General features: G+C 35.1%; 1 protein-coding gene across 1 annotated transcript in view; it reads left to right on the top strand.

Moving 5' to 3' along the window:
• The window catches only part of LOC142345073 (uncharacterized), a 58019-nt gene extending 46439 nt beyond the window's left edge, over window positions 1–11580 (top strand). Inside the window, exons 6-9 of the mRNA XM_075397156.1 lie at window positions 140–350; window positions 1787–1848; window positions 5150–5419; window positions 11344–11580. Of these exons, the coding sequence (XP_075253271.1) occupies window positions 140–350; window positions 1787–1848; window positions 5150–5419; window positions 11344–11578 (778 nt within the window). The 3' untranslated portion in view covers window positions 11579–11580. The remainder of the gene's footprint in view (window positions 1–139; window positions 351–1786; window positions 1849–5149; window positions 5420–11343) is intronic.
• Window positions 11581–22084: the final 10504 nt, after the last annotated feature.

Genomic DNA, 22084 nt, shown 5'->3' with positions numbered 1-22084 from the left:
CATTCACCGATTATCTTGCATACTTTTGGCGTTGAATGACGGTGACCCTCGACCCGGGTAACAAAAAGTCATTGCTTCATTGCCAACTATGCAACAGATAGGTTAGCTCAATTGAACTAACTTTATATAGTTTTTCTAGGCTCCGCAATCAGTTTTTGTTTGGTGACCTTGACCCGGGTGACCTCTACACAATTGAAATGTCAGTAGAGAGCCAAGGCAGGAATCCAGTTTACAGAAATTACACTTTCTTCGATTCCACTTTCCCACTTCCACCTGTGGTTACTTCAGTCGGGAATGTCACAATGAATAACACCCTTTATTTCTCCTGGATTCCACCGAGATTTTACCAGGTTAGTTTGCTGATTCGGCTCTGTTTATTTAAAATGAGAGTTCACAGTGAATCAAAAGTGAATGATATAGAGTGTGTCGTTGTGAGATATCTGCTGACTGCGTCAATATACTTCTGCAGTGAAATGCACGCATTGGCTTAACTGATCAGTGCTGATTACGTCTTGTGTCAAGTCCAAAGAGTTGCCTAGACTTGCCAAGTCTTAGTCAACTCCTGGACAAGACAAGACTTGAAAAATCTCGAGTCCAGTCTGTCATCACTTGACACGTCTTGAGACAAGTTTTGGCCAAGACTTGGCAAGTCTTGAATTACACATAGCTGATCAAAAATGTTGATTATAGTAAGATCATTGCATAATATATGACGACTTAGGATATAGATATAGGGCGGCGTCTTAACCATTAGAAGTACCAAAAAATATAATTTTCAACGAAATTGATTGGTTGAAAAATATCAAACACTGTAGCTTTATGCGTTCAATTAACCTAATTTTGACATAACCTGATTCTAGATTATATATCTTACCACATCTGGCCATACCTCAGCGGCCGGTGGGACTTGATATGAATCTATCACGGCCACATGTCCCGAGTCGAGATTTGGCGGTGAATTTTTGTAAGAAACGCGGTGAAATGCGGTGAAAAATCCGCTTATTTTTTACATCTTTTCGCGGTGAATGCGGAGAATCGCGGTGAATCGCGGTTCTCAGTATTCTTACAAGAAATACTGAAAAAAATATTCACCGCGTTCTCAGTGTTCTCAGTACTCCTTAGACGGGTTCGAACATCTGACATCCTGCATGTCATCAACTTCTTATTCCACTACGCCAACAGTCACGCTGTTCTTTGATAGTTCTTGTGAACTTAAATCAAATTGAGTGAACTTTGGAAAGCAAATGCGGTGAAATTTTGTAAGAATTGCGGTGAATTTTTGTGAGAAGTGCGGTAAAATGCGGTGAATTTTTTTTCACCACATTCACTGCTTTCAGCGCATTTCTTACCTTCATTTGCCACAGATGTTGATGCGTTGATTTTTGTAAGAAATTCGGTGAATTTTGAGGTAAATTTTGTAAGAAATGCTGTGAAATATTTCTTTCACTGCATTCACCACAATCACTGCATTTTCCACAAAAATTCACCGCATTCACCGCATTTCTAACAAAAAATTACTCAAAAACTTCGACCCAGGGTGTGATCAGTTTTCACCAAAAAATGCATAGTTTTTCTCTTTCGAATTAACGCGATTTCGGATCAAGTTTAACTTAACACTCTTATCCTATTTTAAAACATGCAAAATTTGCAGAGCAATCGGCCGATCAGAAAACAGTATCACAGAAAATCTATGCCGTAACTTTTGGACTCAAACAATATCTATTGTATATATGCAATCACCGTATTCGTGAAATACAGATTTTGAACCAATTTTTTGCTGTTTCAGAAAGTGGTCATTACAACTTCCATTGCGGATAACAGCTGCCCATGTGTCTTTGATAAAACAGAGTAATTCTACATTAAATTAGTTAATCTTTTTAAGATCTATTTTTGCAGTGCAGATCGAACCTCTGCAACATTTGAAATGCGGATTTCTGGACTTATCCCTCCCCTTACTCTATCTCACTTTATGTTAAATTAAACATTGAAATTATTTCACCAATCTCGCTCTTCTCGATATTTTTAAGAAAAAAAGTATACTGGAATAAATTTTGCAAATCCGAAACAAAAATAACATGCCCGTATCAAATTCCAAGTTTTCCCGGATATTTTGTAGTCTACGAGTCGTATTAAATTTCAAGTTTGCATGGAGATTTTTGTGTGTTTACTATTTTTTTTAGCAGATTCAAAATGTTGCAGGATTCTTGAAAGATTTTGATTTTTGAAAAAAAGTATAGTATTTTAGTCCAAATACAACTGAAAATCATCTCAAAACAACATCTTATCTTTTGAGAATCTTAAGTTTTCCAATCAAGTTAATTAGGAGAAAGCTCCCAAATATGAACTCTTGCGAAAAAACTTCCAGATTAAAACTTTCTCAAAAAGATTTCTGAGAATATGATGGAACTCGTGATAAAGATCATCAATAACCGAGACCATTTGTCTCATTTGATTGTCAGCCAAATTTTTTTTGTTAATATGCTTGACAAAAATCATTTTGCGTGATTACGTGACCATTTACTGTTAGCATAAAACCCAAAATTAGTTTGTACAATAAAACATTTTTGAAATTTTGCAGAATGTCTCCTCAATTCTCACGGATATGGGCTCCAACAGTGCCAATTGCAAGCCCGGAAAGAAGCACGGAAAACAAACAAAAATCATATTGAAAAAAATCTGTAAGAAAATAGCCTTTAATATAACTTCAGTGGATTTGCCTACAATTGATAAGCTGTTTCTGCTCAACAATAAACTAGTTACGAAAAATTTATAATCTTGCAAGAAATTTGTAAGATGAGTTTTGAATTTTGCAAGATATTTACAAATTGAATTCGACAAAACTGCAAGATATTTGAAAGAAGATTCAAATCTTTAAAAATCTTAAAAGCAAAATGGATGTGGTGTTTTTTCCCCTGCAAAGTTTCAATTTCTTGGATCACTAGGAAAAGCACAGGTGATCATTAAAAAATGCTTCATCATAAAATCCAGCTGGAGACCAAACTTATGAGCAGGTTCATACCTTGGTCTTTGTGGTCTTCAAAATTGGGTTCTTCAGGGAGTAGCTTAACGTTGCAATGTTTGAGCAAAAACAGTGCGCAAACACCAATTTCAAAAACAAATTTTTCACAAACGAATTTTTTTTCCAAAAATGACTACTTGATAAAAATGATAGGAGCGGCAACTTGAGCAGCTAATAAATTTTTAGTTCTGCAGCTTACTTTATTTTGTAGATTCAAATAAATGAAAAAAACAGTGGAGGGCATCAACGCAAAAATAACAATTTTTTTTTTCAAAATTTGAGCTATATGAGTTTGTAAGGTGCAAAAGTATTTAAAGAGCGATGACCTTAGATGACCTTCTTTATGATTTGTAAAAATAGAGCAGCTTGAAACGCTCAGCTATCTGAAAAGAGAACTAATAATACTTAAAAAATTATGACAACATATCTGCAAAAATAATAAATATGGTTGAAGTCCAGCATCGGAAAACGGCGTCTAGCTGCTCAAATGGGATGAAACTGCTTGAGAACTGCTTTTTATGAAACTGACTTTCATTAAAAGAATGTTTCCATACTTTGATTTTTCACAACAACGAGCAATAGTAAAGAAATCAAAGAGTTAATTTATAAGGAATTTAAAAGTTATAAATACTGTTTGGTGTTCATCATTGTCAAAGTCGGCTCACTCTGTTGTTTCGAAAGCGTTCTTGAAAGCTTGTGTCCGGATTCTACAGAGCGTCGAAGAACCCAGGATGAGGTCCGCAACCGACGACAGGTATTTGCCAGAGGTAATTGAGTCAGGGTCGGACCGACCAGACCAGACCAAAAAAGTAATGGCAAAACGGACCACACTTTGGGCACCCTGGGCCAGGTCAAACAGACCTTAGTCACAACGTTTCAGACTGAACAGACCCTTCTCCAGATCTCCAGATCGCTGTCCAGAGCAAACACACCTAGGCCAGTTTGTGCAAACAATGAGCCAAGCCATTTACCAGACCGAATAGACTCTTGTGCAGACTATTGACGACACCGAACAGACCCTAAACCAGACCTCTGTCTAGAACCCCTTAAACATGCATTACATGAATTTTTTCATTTCAGTTTCTTGAACGAGAAGTGAAAATAATTAATAATATATATATTCAGTGAAACAAACCGTTGATTAAAAGGCCATTGCGAATTTTAGAAATTATTAGAAGTTTCTAATCGTCTAGACTACCAATGATTGACTGCTATTTTGAAAAACAATCCTTATAGCAGGACACATTTGTACATTTTGAAGATGATTGTTGTTTCTTTTGGCCGGACTTCTGGGTTGTGGATATGGGTACGTGCCAGACCAAACACACCCAAAATTTGATGTTAACCAGACCAAACAAATCAAAATGTGGGTATTGGCCAGACGAAACAGACCCAAGCACTGTTATTGGTTAGGTCGAACAGACCGAAATGTGGTACTGGTCAGACCGAATGGACAGAAATGTGGGTATTCGTCGGACCAAGTAGACCAAAATGTTGACATTGGCCAGACCTAACAGACAGAAATTTCGGAATAGACCAGATAGAAGGTGCAATCAAATTTTTTTCCAGACCACTGAGCTGGGTCGCACGAGACCTCCCCCTCCCTCCCCCCTGTCCAAGACCCAATTCGGTCTGCCCGATACCTGTGATGGGTCGCTGACCTTAATCAGGCAAATAATTTTTTGTCACCATTTTCTACTAATTAAGACCTCTTTCACATGTGTTAAGATACGTTTTGTGGATTTGTGAGGCGGAAACAAACCAAATTTGGTAGGAGTGGAAATGGTGCTGTAAAACAGAACTAAAATAATATATTGTAAAAATATATTTTGTGCCAGTTTCCTGGATAGTTGTGGTGTTTTTTCGCCAAATCAAACTCAATTTTTCCACCACTGACAAACGTGTCCTTGATTTAGTTTAAGACTAAGTGTGCTTGATTGATTTATTAAGTGTGCTTGAATTATATTAAAATGAACACTGCGATAGCCCTGAAGTTTATTCAAAGTTGGCTTTTTGTCGGCCCATTAAAACTTCATCTCAAATTTCACATGTACTGTTTTAAAGTCTCGCCAATTTTTAATCACGCAAAAATGAGCTCTAGAGGTGTTTTTTAACCCAATTTAAGTTTAGACCCAACGAAACAACCCTCGACGACTTGATGCCTGGACGAGAGTACGAATTTCACGTCTTTTCGGCGAGTGACTATGGAAAACACAGTGTCATGTTCAATGTGACGAGATCTTTCTACACTGATGACGTAATCAACTACAGCACTGTCACTGGTGATGACGCAATTGAGTTCCACGTTCAAATTGCATCTGGTGTTGGCAAATATGTTGCCGTTGATTTTGAGAGTGTTGATTACCCGAGTATATCTCGCAGAGCCACCATTCCTTTTATGTGAGCTTGAACGACTTGAGTTTACATGCTTAAGGAGGTTGAGGTGCCAAACCTTAGTCTAGGCACCGATTTGACTAAAGGCCAGCTCGACAATAAGGCGGCATGAAAAGACGTGCCCATCTTTATGGTCACTCGATTTTGACGAATCCTAAGTTTTTTGGGCTCGAGTTTAGCTCGACCCAAATTGTTACCGCTGGACTTGAGCTTGACCCAAATGTGAGCTGTTTTCCAACTTCATTCTACTTTCTGTAATGAATTTATAACGCGCATTGAATTTTTGCAAGATTCCCGATTTTTAGCGGTGAAATTACATATTTCAACGGTGAAATGTGGTGATCTTTTGTATGTTCACCGCTTACTCTAGTGATGAAATTACATAAATTCACCACTTAGAAAAAAGTGTCAAAAACATGTTAGATTCATGGGTAGTTTTAGGTCGGGTTAAATCTAACAATTCTTCACTTACTCCCCATTATCCCCCTATCGTCCATCGTTTTAGCCCCCTAAATTTACCCCCTAATCTTATCTTTTTGACACTTTTTTCTAAGCGGAGAAGTTAAGTTCGCCAATAAATTAAGCGGTGAATATATGTAATTTCATCGCATTCATCGCTTATCTCACATAAGTTGAAAACTTCTTTCGAAGCGGGGGAATTTATGTAACTTCACCACTAAGTTCAGTGGTAAAAATATGTAATTTCACCACTACCAGGCGATAAAGTTTTTTTCACCGCATTTAACGCCTGATTTATGTAATTTCATCGCATTTAACGCTTATCTTACAAAAACTCCCGCATTCACTATTATCCTACATAATTTTGCGTTGAATGGCGGTGCTACCTCGACCAGGGTGAAGTCAAGGAATTGCACGCACTTGAAGAATCGTCCACTGAATAGCACGCAGTCAACGAGCATTATCCTTGAAAATTTAATTATTGTGAAAGTTATTGTGAATATTAACAGAACATACCAAACGTTCCAAACCAAACATACCAAATCTGTCTAAACCGAACATACCGAAGCTTTCTTACGTTCCAGAACGAATCTACTGACAATTTCTTATGTTTGAAACCGAACATACAGAACAATTCTTGCGTCGTTTTTGTTCGGTCTTTTGGACTAAGGAATGAAGGAATAATCAACCCTAAATTGCCACTAAAAGAATTAGCTATACTGTTGAACAATTCAATAAAAACCAACACTTGATTTTTGAAGTCTTCACAGGAACCAAGGTCCGAAGTACAGTATTCAAGCGCTCTAATCATACCATTTAAAAACTTTTTCCTCTGGTCATACTGACCAAGACAGAAACGAACTCTGAAAACAACTTCGTGCTCCGGGTAAAAGTACATTCTTTGTGCAATCGTAGCTGACTCGGATCAATTGATGCCAGATAAAATCAACATCCGATCAGATTTTCAAGCAAACTAAGCTTTTGTGCTAGCCAAACGCTTTTTGGAACTTAATTGCGATCAATAATCCTTCTGATTATGTTTCTTGTAGATTTTTCTCTCGTACTGTTCTTTAATACGTGTTGGGTTTACATGAATTTCGAATAAAGTTTTCATTTTGCATTTATGTAATTCAACCTCCTGAATATGATAGCACATCTCGTTAATATTGGGAAGAAAATTAATGCCCTAATAGGTTAGACATGGTTTTGAGAAAAAATAAAAGTGAGAACAAAAAAAAGACAGAAGTCCCTTGGTTAGCATCATAAAATAATCTTTGTAATTGATCATTGGTTTCTTCGGGATATTAAGCCAATCAAAAAACAAAAAAAGCGCAGGGACATAAAAGTTCTCATAACACCTTTGTGGTATCAAAGAAAGGAGATAACATTTTATTTTCTTAGAAGTCATGCATGGAAAATTACCAACACAAAATATCTCAATAGTCTGTATTACGTAGTCATTAAGATCAGAAAACTTGTTTTTCTGGGAAAAAGCGAAGATTTTTGAAAATTAGCATATTAGGAACAACTCATTTTCTCTGTTCCCCATTAGATCAATCTCAAGCACATCAAAGCATCTGAACAGTTTATTTTTCTACTTTATGCAAATACCAAATACTAAAATTGAAAACATTTTTCAGCAATATACTTGAAAACACACCAACTTTCGTTATCTCTTGTCCTTGAGGATGATTGTTCCGTGAGAGTGCTACTTAGTGTTCCATTGGTGATGCACTGAAAAACATTAATTTTTTTTCTGTATTTGGTGATGCAACAAATATGGGAAAAACAATGTAAATAGAAAAAAAAATCGTTGTGATTCTTGGCAACTATCGAAAAATCATTTATGGTTTTTTTACTAAATAAAATTCTGTACCAATCAACTAAATAATTATTCTGTCCCAACGAACTAGGAGTTACCATATAGGGAGGCGCGGAATCAATTATCCACTCAACAAAACTAATATATGAAGAGTGTGGAAAGAGAGAAGGCTTAGTAGTCCTCCGGATAGATTTCGAAAACGCTTTCAATTCCATCAAACGACAGGAAAATTTATCTTAATGCCTGAAACAAATACAATGTATATATCCGTTGTTAGCTCGTGCTACGCAAAACACAGTTCACTGTTTTACATCGGGCAAGCTATAAAGAGTGAAAATGGGTACACAATGGTGATCCTATGGGTCACATTTGTTTTCCTTGGCTCTCATGCCCCTCATTAACAAGATTAAGCAGGAAGTCCTCATGCTCCTAGAGAACTCTTGGTACCTTAATGACGGCATTTTGGCGGGAACTGAAGCCAAATGAATGCGTAGCATAGGTGTTCTGGAATATGAAGGCAAAGACTTGGGCTTCAACGAAGAGACCTCAAAATGTATGTTGTGGTCACCCCAAACCATGAACAGTTTAGCGTAATGATCCTGAAGGTTTTGAAGTACTCGGGGCGCCAATTGGAACGGACACTCATTATGCAAAAGCCTTATCCAATAGGGTTGAGAGAACTGAGCCTCTCTTAGATCGCTTACATCAACTTGACGATCCTCATGCAGCTTATGGCATACTTAATATTTGTTTTGGTACTACCAAATTGTTGTACTCTCAACGCACAGTTACACCAAGCCCTCTCAGTTACTAAAGCCTAACTTAATTTTGACAAGGTACAGAGGGATTGCTTAGAAACATTAATCAAGGGAAAAGTTACGTGCAGCAAGTGGAAACGTCAAACTTGCCCATCAAATTGGGTGGATTGGGTTTGAGATGCTCAAGTGATCAACATCTAGCAGCTTTTACTAGTTCAATGGAGTCCGTTTCGTCTACAGTGGAAGCTTTTATTGGTATGAAAACTAATCTGGACAATGAAGTTAACGCGAATTGTCATGTTAGATTGCAAGATGTAGATCGAAGAATTCAGAAAAAAATTCATGTTCTTTTGACACAGGCAACCAATGTTCGAGGAGCTCGGTTGCAGTCTCTTCTTGATCCCAAGGCAGGCGCTTGGTTAACCACGCCTCCTAAATCCGCACTGGGACTGCATCTGGAAGCGGAAGAATTCCAAGGTTGCGTCAAATATAGGCTGGGTATCCCTTCATAAAATGCTCCTCAAAAATTTTTGTACTGTAAAAATGGTGTCATTGATATTTATAGGGGCCATTCTTTCAATGTGGAGGACGAGGAGATAATATTCATCGTCACGAGCCTCTGAGGGATATAGTTTTCTCTTCTTGTGTCTGTGCAAGTTTGAGCCCTTCGCTTGACAAAAAAGAACTTTAACAGCAACAACCAATCCGGACCTGCAGATGTATTTTTACTTTCCTCGACACATGGAAAACCAGCGGCGCTCGATGTAACAGTGGTGTCATCCCTGCAATCAACAAGCGTTGCGATTGGGGCGGATACACCTGGTCAGGCGTTAACACATGTTGACGACCGCAAACTAGCTGCCCATGACGCTGACTACCAAGAAGCTGGAGTGAATTTTTTTGCTGCTGTCATTTGAAGTTCTTCGTGTTTGGTCTGGAACCTCGCGAAAGACAATAAAGAGAATAGCTTGTCTGGGGACGGAAGAAATTCTTTCTCGTAAGGTTCCAGCGTTGCGGGCAACCGGTTGACTCAATTCATTTCAATCCAATTAATGCGTGGGAACGCAAATATGAAAATTACCCGATCCGCCTAACTAATGACAACAGATGCTTTTACCTGATTAGCGCAGAGTTTTCTCATTTAGTGCATCCTTCTCACCCACCGGAGGGGAATAAGGATTTATTTTGTCACTAAATGGGATTGTTTGGTTATGTGAGTGGAAAGACTTGATTAAACTAATTAGATTTATGAGTTTTTATTCTTACCTGAGCAAAGTGGGGAGAATAGAAACATACATTTCATATCTGGAAAAAGGAAATGAACTGTTGAAAATTGATTTATTAAATTGTTGATCTGCTGTTTTATAAACCTTGTCATGGTAACCAAGTCAGTTCATTTCTTCGAATCCTCAATATAAAAGATCTTATATGGTTCTTACTGTCGATATCTAATCATTGCAACATCTTAGTCGAAACTTTGTTTGTTTAAAAAGGAATCATTCTTTTTCTTTGTAGTGTTACCGAGAATGTTCATCTGGGTTCCTTTGTTGCTCTGTGATCAGACTTTCGTCTTGTTTATGATCAAACTATGTTGAAACGATGCTCTAGGATGCAAACTTTGCTAGGCCATTGTTCAGTCTTTCTGGCCACCATAGTTTTTTCCGCCATAACCCTGTAATTTGGATCATTTTCTACCCGGTGTGCGACCCAAATGTTTCAAACAGAGGTGGATTTCTACCTATTTAAACCTCAACAAATTTGAGAGACAGTTTTTAGTTTTTCCCCCACATACCTCTGATAAGTGCTGTGTACATTATTCCCAATCATTATTTTTCTCATAACTCTAAAAGTTTTTTTCCAATTAATTTACCTAATAATCATGAAATAAGCATTCATTGTTTGGGAATAATCATTAAAAAACGAGTTCTGCTTATTCTATGTTAAAGTATTGACGATCTAGTTGAGTTTTCTTGAGGTCTAGAATCTTGAGCTCTCTAGTTAAAATTTACCTTAAATCTGATCATTAGTGAGCCAAACTTTGGCCGTGAACAATCCTGATTCTGATCATTTAATTGATTTTTAACATCAGCCATCTAAGATCTCATCACTTGCGGATATTGTGGATGGTCATCTTCCGAGCGGATCTGATCATGGCTATATAAAAACCGAAGAAAAACGCGCATGAATGAAAAACCCGGTAGTCTGACAGTGGTTGATTATCATTTATATTGGTCTGTTTATGGCTAACTATTAACGGGATGAATTAGTTCAATAACAAGCATCTCATAGTTTTTATAGTTTTTAAAGTTATCAAGATATATTATTTTTTACTGAATATTTACATTTTCTCATCTAAATATTTGCAAATATTTTTATTTGAATTTCCTTCATATCTTTGGAATTTTTTTCCTCCTACATTTCGCTGCTTTGTTTCAAATGTTTTCGAATTTTGTTACCGATATCAGAAAAACATCATTGATTGTACTGCTGACAGACGTACAAAGTCTTCCGTAGTTTTAAGGCCTGTTGAAGAAGATTTTGACCAGGATCGAGGTTTCACCCATAATCCACCCCTAATTAGCGTGGTATTAGGTTGTAATGCGCTTTCCACTACTACTTATTGGGGAAAAGAGTGTAAGAGTGTAATAATAAGAAATTACACTGTTCTTACACTCTTTTCTACAATCATTTTACACTCTTTGCAAAGAGTGTAATTCAGAGTGGATTGATAAGAAATTAAACTCTTTTTTCCACCATTATGCTTACTATCACTTTTTTTCACTCTTTTTACGCTCTTCATAAAAGTGTCGATATAAAGGACCATGATTGAATAACGTTGTCATAGAACAGTCCATCTTTCATCCTCCGAGTCAAGCTGAATTTGTTTGCAGGTTACAGATGGTTATCAGATTCGAAGACCTATTGCCCGGAGGAATTTATAAATGGAATTTGACAGGTACCAGCCTGGGAGCGAACCCACTCTTGCGAAACTATTGCCAATTCAACTCATCCACTCGCCCCGCTAAACCCCTAACTTTAATACAGGCGGCAGCTCTTCAATTCGATTATGGTACTTTTCAACTAGACATTGGCCAATTGCCACACGTAAGTTGTGAAAATGCTTGAACTGCTATTCTTCTGGATTGATTCAAATTATCCGGGCAGTTTCTTCATCAAGTCAAATATAAATTTTAATAACAGATTGACCATTACATAGTAAAAAGCACATTTGCTCGAGTATATATATATATATATATATATATATATATATATATATATATATATATATATAAAATAAGAAAATAGCTGTTTAACGAATGTATGATACAGTTCCACTTCTTTTCACCCCAATTCATTTAACCCCGCATATTTTAACACCACATCCTTTAACCCCTCTATCATTTCACCCCTCTATCTTTTCATCCCGCCAATTAGTAGTCGACATTAAAAGCATGTTTTGTCATAATTAAATTGATAAAATAATCCCAAGTTCGGTTGAGATAGTTTCTTATCAAGTCCCACGGGCCGCTAATTGCTAATTTAATATTTCTTATTGTTTAGAAAGATTAATAATAAAGATAATAAATCGGGGAGAAATGATAAGAGGGGTTAAATGATACAGGGGTGAATAAATCGGGGTTAAAAGATAGGGTGTTAAATGAATAGGGCTCAAAGAGCGGGGCACCGTTTTTACGCAGATGTATCAAGGATCAGGAAAGTAAGCGAGCGCGAAAAAGTGAGATGCGTTTAAGTTTTGGTATATAGGTCGCTAGTTTTCGCGTTTTGCAGCGTGCAAATCCTAGCGTAAGTCTTATTGATTCCAATCCATCGATCTCGTTACTCTCTTCCACACGTTTGATATCGGCGGCTACAGCTCTTCAGGAAATATTTTTTTCAAAAAATAGTTTTGTATTAACTGAGAGGTGTTTATGAAATTAATAAATCGGATTAATTAATAACCAAAACGCTACAATAAGTAAGCAAAACGCAACAATTAATAACCAAAACGCAACAATTAAAAACCAAAAAGCAACAATAAAATGGCATATCCCATTTTTCCGAGGGGATAAAAATTTTTCTCAGCGCCATTCCTGATAATCATGTAGTGCAGATTTTTGTGAGTCTGTAATCCAAGCCTTTTTGTGCACTTACCTGCTACGCCTAGACTTTAGTCGTTCAAAAGCATCTTTGAGGTGCCCAAAAATGAAGGAAAGGGCGGCCGGTTATGTGCGTTCCCTCATAATGTTCCAACCCGTTGTTTGCCACGTATCTTTTCGAATTCCGTTGACATCTGCATTCTGTTCCTTCTTTTATTTCATTATTCATTGAAAAACTGAAAAAAAATTAAGCTTTCGACGGGTCTGCAATTCTGATAGCTCGCATTGTTTTCAGAAGTGAAAGGCCCATCATTCTCACATCACTCATATATTCAAACCAATAATTCGCTGTTTGAATTTTTTCCAACAACCTTAAGTAAGTTTCTGACATCAATTTAAAAAATTTAAAATATTTCAAGATTTTTTTTTATCTTCTTACTACCTAGTTTGGAGGGATGGGTTATTAGGCAAAAATTCGATTAGGCGAATGAAAGTTTTTCTAAGCGTTAGGCAAAAATCTTGATCTAAAGATTAGTGAAGTTTAGGCGAATACCAATTAAAACACTTATAAGAGTGTCTGTTTCCATGATCTGTATACAAAAGGTTTGAAATTATTTTCAGCCACAGAATTTTGATCAAAATGACACGTTCAATCATATTGCATTATCACGGTTTCATATTGACATTTGAGATTTCAATATTAGTTTTCCAGCTGCTGCGAAAAAATTATTATTTACTGTATCTGTTTGGCCATCAAGAGTTCTAGTTTTTATTTGCATCTCAAGCCTAGGCGACAACTGCAGAAAGATTATACATAAAAAGTCAAAAAAGGAAGCATACTCAGAATTACTCTGGAAATCGAGTCTGCTTGACAGTTTAGAGAAGTGCTTGACGTCGTCAAAAATGACTTTTCAATCTTTTTCTCACTAAGTGAAAAAATTACAATATTTTTTTCAATTACTAATTTTGTTTGCAAAGGCTTTTATTGAACCAATATTTTGTCTCTCTCTGCAAGGGACAATGTCCAGTAAACAAATTGAAATATTTTTTACTGGACAAACTTAGTAAAGGTTATGGAATAGCAAATACAAGAATAATTTCACATTTTTCATAGCCTGCCAATAAGCCTCCTAATAAGCTTTCTTTGTAGAAAATTAAACATCAAGTCAACTCAACTGAACAAGAACAATAGTAATGAGAATGCCCTCATTCTGAATACTCATATTCACAGATACAATATTTTCTTTTCTTACTTTTTTTAGTGTTGAGCTTATTATCGCTTAGATTATCAATCAAATTTTTCAGATTATCTAGTTCAAAAATTTTCAAATCGACTGGGAAGCGGATCACTTGTATGAGCAGTCATGAAAAAGCTCATTTAAATGTATTTCAATAAATTGTCTTCTCTATGAAGTATGAAGTGATGTTCACAGCGATCAAAATTTTAGCTGGATGCCGTATATTTAAAATCTCAATATTGAACTGCTACTTTGCTTAGCACAAAAGAAATGGCCAAATTCCAAAACTGCATGTAATAAATTTTTGCTGAGGGATATCAATATTCAAATATTTTCTAGGAGCAAACTTCAATTAATTTCATTATTGATACATGTTCAAAGAAAATTTTTGTATCTCATTGAGTCCGTTGATATCATATCAGTTTTACTTGGTTGCAAGCAGTGGAGTGACTGTCACTCACTCAAGTGAGAAGTGAAAATTATTGATGGAGAAGGCAGAACCATACACTCAATATTGTACAAAAGTTTTGTTGAAAGCAGTTAACATCGTTGAACTATGAACTAATTTGCTAATCTGTCATTGCTGGATAAAATTATAGATTTGGATATCATTGGTTTGGGTTTTTGGATAACAAAAGGTTGTCTTTAATATTTGGGAAAGCAGAATTTGATTTTGCTAAGTTTTAGTAAAACTAAAGCATTATACGTAAGTTTGTGCCACCTTTAGCAGAAACTTATCTCCCTCTGACGACTTTTCACTATTTGCTCCCTTTTTCCATCACCAGGGATAACACATCATGAACTAGTAGCACCAAAAAAGACAGTAGAACTTTGAGCAATGAGCCGCAGCCAAAGGTAAAATAGCTTTTGCTGTTTACATCAATGAAATTGTTAAAATATTATTCTCTCGTATACTGCTCTGTTAATTACAGGATATGCTTCAAAAATAGGACAAGGCAGTTCATAATTATCGAAATCTCAATGACCTTCATTGACTCATAATTGACAAACTGCGCCTTAAAAAAACACAAAACTTGTTCAGGATTCAATACTTCAGTATTAAGTAAGGTTTATACTACCATTGAACTGTGCCACTTTTAAACACTCTGAGACGTGCTGTCGCAAAACTGATGTAATAAGGTAAAGGTATATTATCTCTCAGGGCAATGTTTTTGGACAAATGGAAGAAAAATTTGAAATTAATTGTAAATTTTTCTTCCGTTTGCTTAGCTTCTTTATGTTAAGGCCTTCTCTTTAAGCTAGCTGAACAAATTTTGGTTATATTTCCACTCCACTGTAATTTGCCGTTCAAGTGTCTAGAATCCTGCCCCCTCGGAAAAAAATTGCTAAAAAAGGTACAAAATGACGATATCAACGAATGAACTTGTTGCAAAAGAAAATTGAACGGAATCTAATTGTTTTCGATTTCAGACGGATCTGTCGTCCAATTCTGTCAGTATTGTGTGGGCACAACAACCAATTGTTCACCAGTTCAAGGTCAAATTGATAAACTTTGGATCAGAAGAGATATTCGATGTGAAAACAGACGGATGGTCACAAGAGATCACTTCGGTTTCTTTGGAGGCGGGATCCAAGTATGACTTTGAGGTCATTCCAATTAGTTATGGAAAAGAGGGCGAATCTCTGTTTCTGTCAGCGTCTACGTATCCAAAAAGTCCAGTAGAAAATGCAGCAGCCAGGAGATTTGACTCGACAACAATCGACATTGAAGTCGGATACTTCGGAGATGTTCAGGTAAACAATATTCTCATGACGTGCAGTTGATTTGCAAAAAATTGCTACTCATCAATTTTTGTTCCGACCCCCTTTAGTGGGGAGGGAGGAAATATATACTCAAATTTTTTTGTTCAGCCATTTTTTTGTTCAGCCAATTTATTTTTTTTGTTCAGCCAAATTTGGCCGATCGATAAATTCATTGTGGAGATTTTTGAGTGGTATCAACAAAAAGCACGTACATCCTAGAATATGAAACTAAAAAGAGTTTTTCGAATTTCGCTTTTCACAGGGAGTTATCGAGGTTTAAAGTTGTTTTTGCTAAAATTTGGCTCAATTTCGCTGGTATCATTTAGAGTAAATTAAAATTTTTAACGGAAGTGTGTTATTGTTTTCGTTAGAGATAGAAGAGCGTTGATAAATTGTATGATCGGAGGTTTTTTTTGGCTAAAAATTTTTATAACGTTTTCAAAATTCAGACATATTCCATCAAAAACTGCACAAAATACGTTTTTTGGTCCACTTTGTATATGTTTGCCAAAATTGGAGACCTAGAAACTGACACAATTTTTATTTTGGTGCTGCTTTTTTCATAAATATTTTGCCTTTATTGTTCTTTTAGGGTTGATTACTGACAGAATTTTCAATTCACGGCTTCTTTAATGACAACATCCGTTTACGAAAAAATGAGGCCAAAGGTAGATATAGCATGTTTTCAGAGAATATAATGGTTTTTTTGGCTTTGAAGAAAAGTTTTAGTAAATTTTAACTGAACTCTTTTGTTTTTTTAATGCAATTGTTATTTTTTTGAAGTCTGATTGCTAAATCGAACCAATAAAAGATCTAAATGGCTTCTTCAAGAGGTTCAGGTGACAATGCATTCGGTTGTTATCTAATGTCTCTCATGACATTGAATATATTTGTTTTAAGAAAGTTTAATGAAATTGATAATTTTATAATTTATTTCTGTCAACTATAAGCGTGTTCTCAGTAAATACCGGTCAAATTTTCTTTCAAATAAGATACAACCTAAATTATGTGTTTTTTTTAAAAAAAATTCGGCTTATTGGTTTTGGCAGATCATTGGTTTTGGAGTTCTTAAACAAATGTTGAGATTTTCTGCATAATTGCTATATTTTGCTCTTCTTTCTGTTTCTTGGTTAATTGTCACATTTCTTGGTTAATTGTCATTTTTATTGCTTTTCCAGATTTTGGTTTTAAGAGCTGCAACACCGGTCTCTTGCAGAATTGGGAAAATTTTTTAATCTTTTAAAATTTTTTTATTTAACTGGTATCAGCACATACCTAATGGTTTTATTGAATTTCAAATTAAGTAATGGTGTTATTCAACTTATCGCTTTTTGTTTTGATTTTTCTCTCGTTTTAGTATTTTACAATTTTGTATCAATTTCGTAATTTAGCGTCATTAGTGAGAGATCTAGTTAGTTTTTTTGTTGAAGCAAACAATAGTTTTCATGTTGGTTAAACGTTTTAAATAATGTCTTTAGGGATTAGACAATGTGTTTCAGAATAAAATTGTTCTTTAGAAATTTTTCAAATTTTGTGGTTCTTTTTGTTGTCATTTAAAGATTTATAAAAATACTACGATTTTCAAAAACGACGCAAGTGAAGATTTATTTTTCCCGTGGTTAATGTTTTATAAATTTAACGGCTTCAACACTGTGGTTTCGTAAAAATTTTTGTGAAGTTTTTTAGTCAAGCTTTTTTTAATGTTATTTTATAGTCCTATGAATCAGTATCACTGTTAAGAGTCGCAAATTGAAAGAGGTTGCAAAAAAAGTCTGTTCTTTTAGTCGAAGGCTTATGTTGGCCCTGAATTTTGAAATTATTTGTTTCTAAAAAAGACAATGGATTTCTGAGCTGTGCCAATCTTAATTCTGTTCTCGAATTTTCTTTGTTCTTGGTACAACAAGTTTTCATAAAATTTTAGTGACTTTTGCATATTTGCCCAGTTTTGTAGGTTTAAAATTTCTTTTCACAGTACACAAAAATGGGGGGTCGTTTGGCCATTTGATGTAAACGCTATCAACAGTTGTTAGTGTTTTTAGTGAACAGCTTAGTGTTTCATTTCCTCAGACACATTTTTGTACAAGTTTTGAATTTTCTTTGGCTCATTTTGTCGTACTTTTTGTAGTCATATGACATATATTGGATGATGAAATGTCTCACTCACTCTCTATGGAGGAATAAATGAATCTCTCAATGGTTTTAGTTGATGCATATTGTTTATAATGTAATTTAACAGATTTTATCGCCGTCATTTCTTGTAGTATTTTCAATGACAGGCCTCATCGGCCCTCTAAGGTAGAATGTTTTGTACATTGAGTAGTTTCTTGAACGATATGCTAAGTATGTTTATCTCTTCGTCATTTGTTAGACAATTAAATGAAAAATGATGACGAGCAGGGTCAGAAATTTATGTGCGAACGCACATTACTGAGCCCGCTTGTCTTTTTTTTGTATTAATTATGTAAAAATTGAATCAAATTGCGTCTTTTAAAAAGTTGAAAACTTTACAACGGTTGCATTTTTCTGATTTCGGGTAGAAATCTTTATGTGACAGTTTTTTGAGGTAACCAGTGAATCTAAAACAGTAACTTACATGACCACCATATTTTTGGAGTTATAATATTTACTTGTTTCTGTTGCTAATTTATCTTCTTCCACCTGCGCCGTTGTTTTAGAAACGGGAATTCGGACCATAAAGTTATGGCATAATGAGATCTCCATGAATACATTATATCTTTGATCCCTTTGAGAGACTTTGAAGCTGATTAAAGGTCACCAAAATATATTGGGTAATATTTAGAATATTTTCGAAAAATATTTTTTAACCTCTTCATAATTGGCTCTTTTTTGCTTAATCCAATCACCCCAACACATACACACAGACACACATACGAACATACACAGTTCTGTTTAATCTCCAAAATTAGAACCTATGGACTGCCGTATGGAAATCTTTAATGTTTGAAGATATCTAAATGTACCGGGGTGGATAAATTTTATGCCTATATAGTGTTGAGATAAGCTAACTTAGGAAAATTATCTCTCCAAAATTAAAAAGTTAAGGATCCATTATGCTTCTTTCAAATAAATTGCCGGAGTTTAGTCAATAAAAGAGAACAACTGAAAAAGATGTTAAAAGAATGCTCGAACAATACTGTATTTTATTTGCTTTTACTGAAACGTGGTTGACTAATGAAGATGATATTAATCTATGGTGCATAGACAGCAATTACTATTCTTGCTTCAGATGTGACCGGATATCTGAAAAGTCAAAGGGGGTGGCGTAATGCTGCTAATCCCAAAAATTTTCAATCCAAAAAACCGTAATGATTTTCCAAAAATGAGCAAAGATTTCGAAACACTTTGGGTTGAGCTCACTCTACCCTACAAATAATTTCTTTCACTGCTTGTGCATCTTTCATTTAATCCTGAAAAATCTAAAACTGACATCTTTCTCGAAGAAATAACATTGCAAACAGATTATGGAATAACAAAAAGTCAAAAAATTTTATTATTTTTCGATTTCAGTTTCAATTACCTTCACCCCAACGAAATAAACAAAATGGACACAATTCTTGTACCTTATGGTGTATCAGTGCTTAACAATACAAGTGGAATAGATTTTGTAATCAAAGATGATGAGCTGCCTCATTCTAAGGTTTTTGCTTTTGAATCGCCCTTTACATCGGATCACAAAGCTATTGCAATGATAACGAATGTAACTATGAATAAAAAGCAGCCTCCCAGAAGAAATATAATCTTCGACAAATCTAAATAATGTAAAAGTTTATACCTACAAGACCTGAAACAAATTGATTGGGATGTTCTTTACACGGAATCTGACGCTGAAGACATGTATCGTATCTTTAAGAAAATTTTGATTGAGGTAATCCGCTATCACGCCCCTCTAAAAACGGTCTTCATACGGACTTCGAAAACGGTCTTCAAAAATCCAAAATTGAACTAGAGAGCAATGATTTCATAATGAGCATCTTTAAAATAGCAGATTCGGAAAAGACAAAATGGAATATTATAAACAACTCAAGAAATTCTACTATGTTCTCCCAATAAATCTTCTCCCTCAAAACTGTGTCGACGATATTATTACTGATAAATACAAAATAGCGCAACTGCTCAATCATAAATTTTCTAAATTAGGTAATTACATTGGAAGCGCTTGCAACTTTTTTTCCCACCAACCATAGAACATCTAAAAACAGTTTCGATTTTAGATTCGTAACCACAAAAGAAGTCTTACTGACTCTAAAAAATTTGAACTCAAACAAGCCATCAGGTCCTTCAGATATCCCATCATGGGTTCTTAAAGATGGGTTTATCTTTTTAGCTGATGCAATTAAATTGCTTTTTAACCAATTTTTAGCTGAAGAAAAATCTCCTGAAGATCTTAAAAATGCTACTGTTACTCCAATTTTTGTCAAAAAGAAGAGAACTCTTTGCCTGAGAACTACAGACCAATATCAATTACAAGCTTACTAGCAAAAGTTTTTGAGAATTTGCTTTGTGAGCAAACTTTAGAATATCTTGAAAATTTTGAGCTGCTTTCCAATACTCAATTTGGTTTCCGTATCAAAGTCTCAACGATTGACGCCCTCGTTTATTGTACTGAAGCCATAAGGTACCACATGAATAAAAAGAATTTTTATCACCCCAGCCCTACTAGATCTGTCTAAAGCTTTCGATTCGATAAATCACAAGATCCTTCTTCATAAACTGCATGAATTAGGATTTTCCAAAAAAGCCTTAAACCTAATAGAAAGTTATCTATCAGACAGACTACAAAAAACCATAGTGAATCATGTGGAATCCGATCTGATTGGGTTATATCAAGGTGTCCCACAGGGAAAAATATTAGGTCCCCTTCTTTTTAACCTGTACATTAATGACTTGAACAAACAAATACCTGCTAATACAGAATTAATTCAAAACGCCGATGATACTATCATTCTTACATACAACACGGACCTAAAATTATCAACATATAATCTTGAACAATCCTTAAGAAATATATGTGAATATTACAAAAAACGCCGTCTAATGCTCAATCACTCAAAAACTGAGTTTATTACATTCTCAAAAAATCAACACTAGAAGAAACGAAAAGAATTAATCTGTTAATTGGTAAAAACAAAATACCAAACGTCAATTGCATAAAATACCTCGGAATATATCTTGATTGCACATTAAATTTTTATGAAGAATGAAAACACGTTTTACGCAAAATGGCTATAGGGATAAAACCTTAAAACCTATATCACGCCCGTTCCCTGAACAGACAGGACTGCTACTTTTGAACGCCTTAGTGATAAGTCATTTACACTACTCAGGCCTTTTACTGGCCAGCTCAAAAAAGAATTGCTTTATTACTTTGGAGAAATAATTAAGCTGGGCTGTAAAGACGTGCTTCAATAGCCAAAAATACGACAGTTCTTCTGATCTGAAACTAAAACATATACAAAGTACTAAATTATTTTATGAAATTTGCCAGTAACCAGCTTCCGATTTTCAAAAACTTCACTTACCAACATCAAATCTACGCTACAGCCAGCGAACCAAAAAATACTGCTTCAGTCACAAAATAAACTCATCTTCACTAGAAAACTCTATCCTGAATACTGGCTCAACCCTTCATAATAAATTTTTTAACGTGAGTTTTTTTAAATATATAATTGAAATGGATGAAAGACCAATAGCTCTAAAGAAGCATCTGAACAATGTTTTTCTTTCATTTATATCAGCAAAACTCGAATAATGCGTCGTACGGCAAGACATCATGGAAAAGTTTTAAGTTTTCATAGTACCACTGTCTCAATTTAAACCGTAATATATTTTGTTTATTTCGTTTATACTTTGACCTACACTGCCCATTTTGTTGTTTGCTGTTAATAACATAATGGGAATTGAATGTGTTTTTTTATTAGCGAACCCAAAATTATGTACTGCAGAAAGTTATTAAAAAAGTTAAGGTAAGTTAAGGTAATTTTACCTTAACACAGTTCAGGTAATTTTTTACCTTAACTCAAGTTAAGGTAAAGTTAAGGTAACTTTTACCTTAATTTTACCTTAACAGAGGTTTACCTTAACTGCGTTAAGGTAACTTTACCTGAACTTTTTTTAGTGTGTACACTTTTGGTGCAAACAGGTTTGGTCACATGCCATAAATTCCAAGTGTAGGTGCATTTTTCTGCATTTAGATAATCGTTTTCTCAACTCAAGAGCGCGTCATAATATCTCAGAGTAGAATCGAGAAATCGGTAAATGGTATCGAAAATAGTGGACAGAGCAAGTTTATTGAACAGCGGACAGAATTCTTTTTGAAATACAATGAAAGGATATATCAACAAGACATTCTTGCAACATTTTTTTACACATAACTTCATTTAAAAATGCATCTTTTTACCAATGTGTGTGATAAAGTTTCCGAAATATAATAATGATATCATTAAAGAACCGTAGAAAGAAAGAAAAAACTTAAGCACAATTCAATAAAAAATGACTTACAATTTACTGGTGTG

Source organism: Convolutriloba macropyga, chromosome 8 (assembly GCF_964194025.1).
Source record: "Convolutriloba macropyga chromosome 8, txConMacr16.3, whole genome shotgun sequence".
Lineage (NCBI taxonomy): Eukaryota > Metazoa > Xenacoelomorpha > Acoela > Convolutidae > Convolutriloba > Convolutriloba macropyga.
The sequence above is the reverse complement of the archived record's forward strand: the minus strand, read 5'-3'. Positions and strand labels throughout refer to the sequence as shown.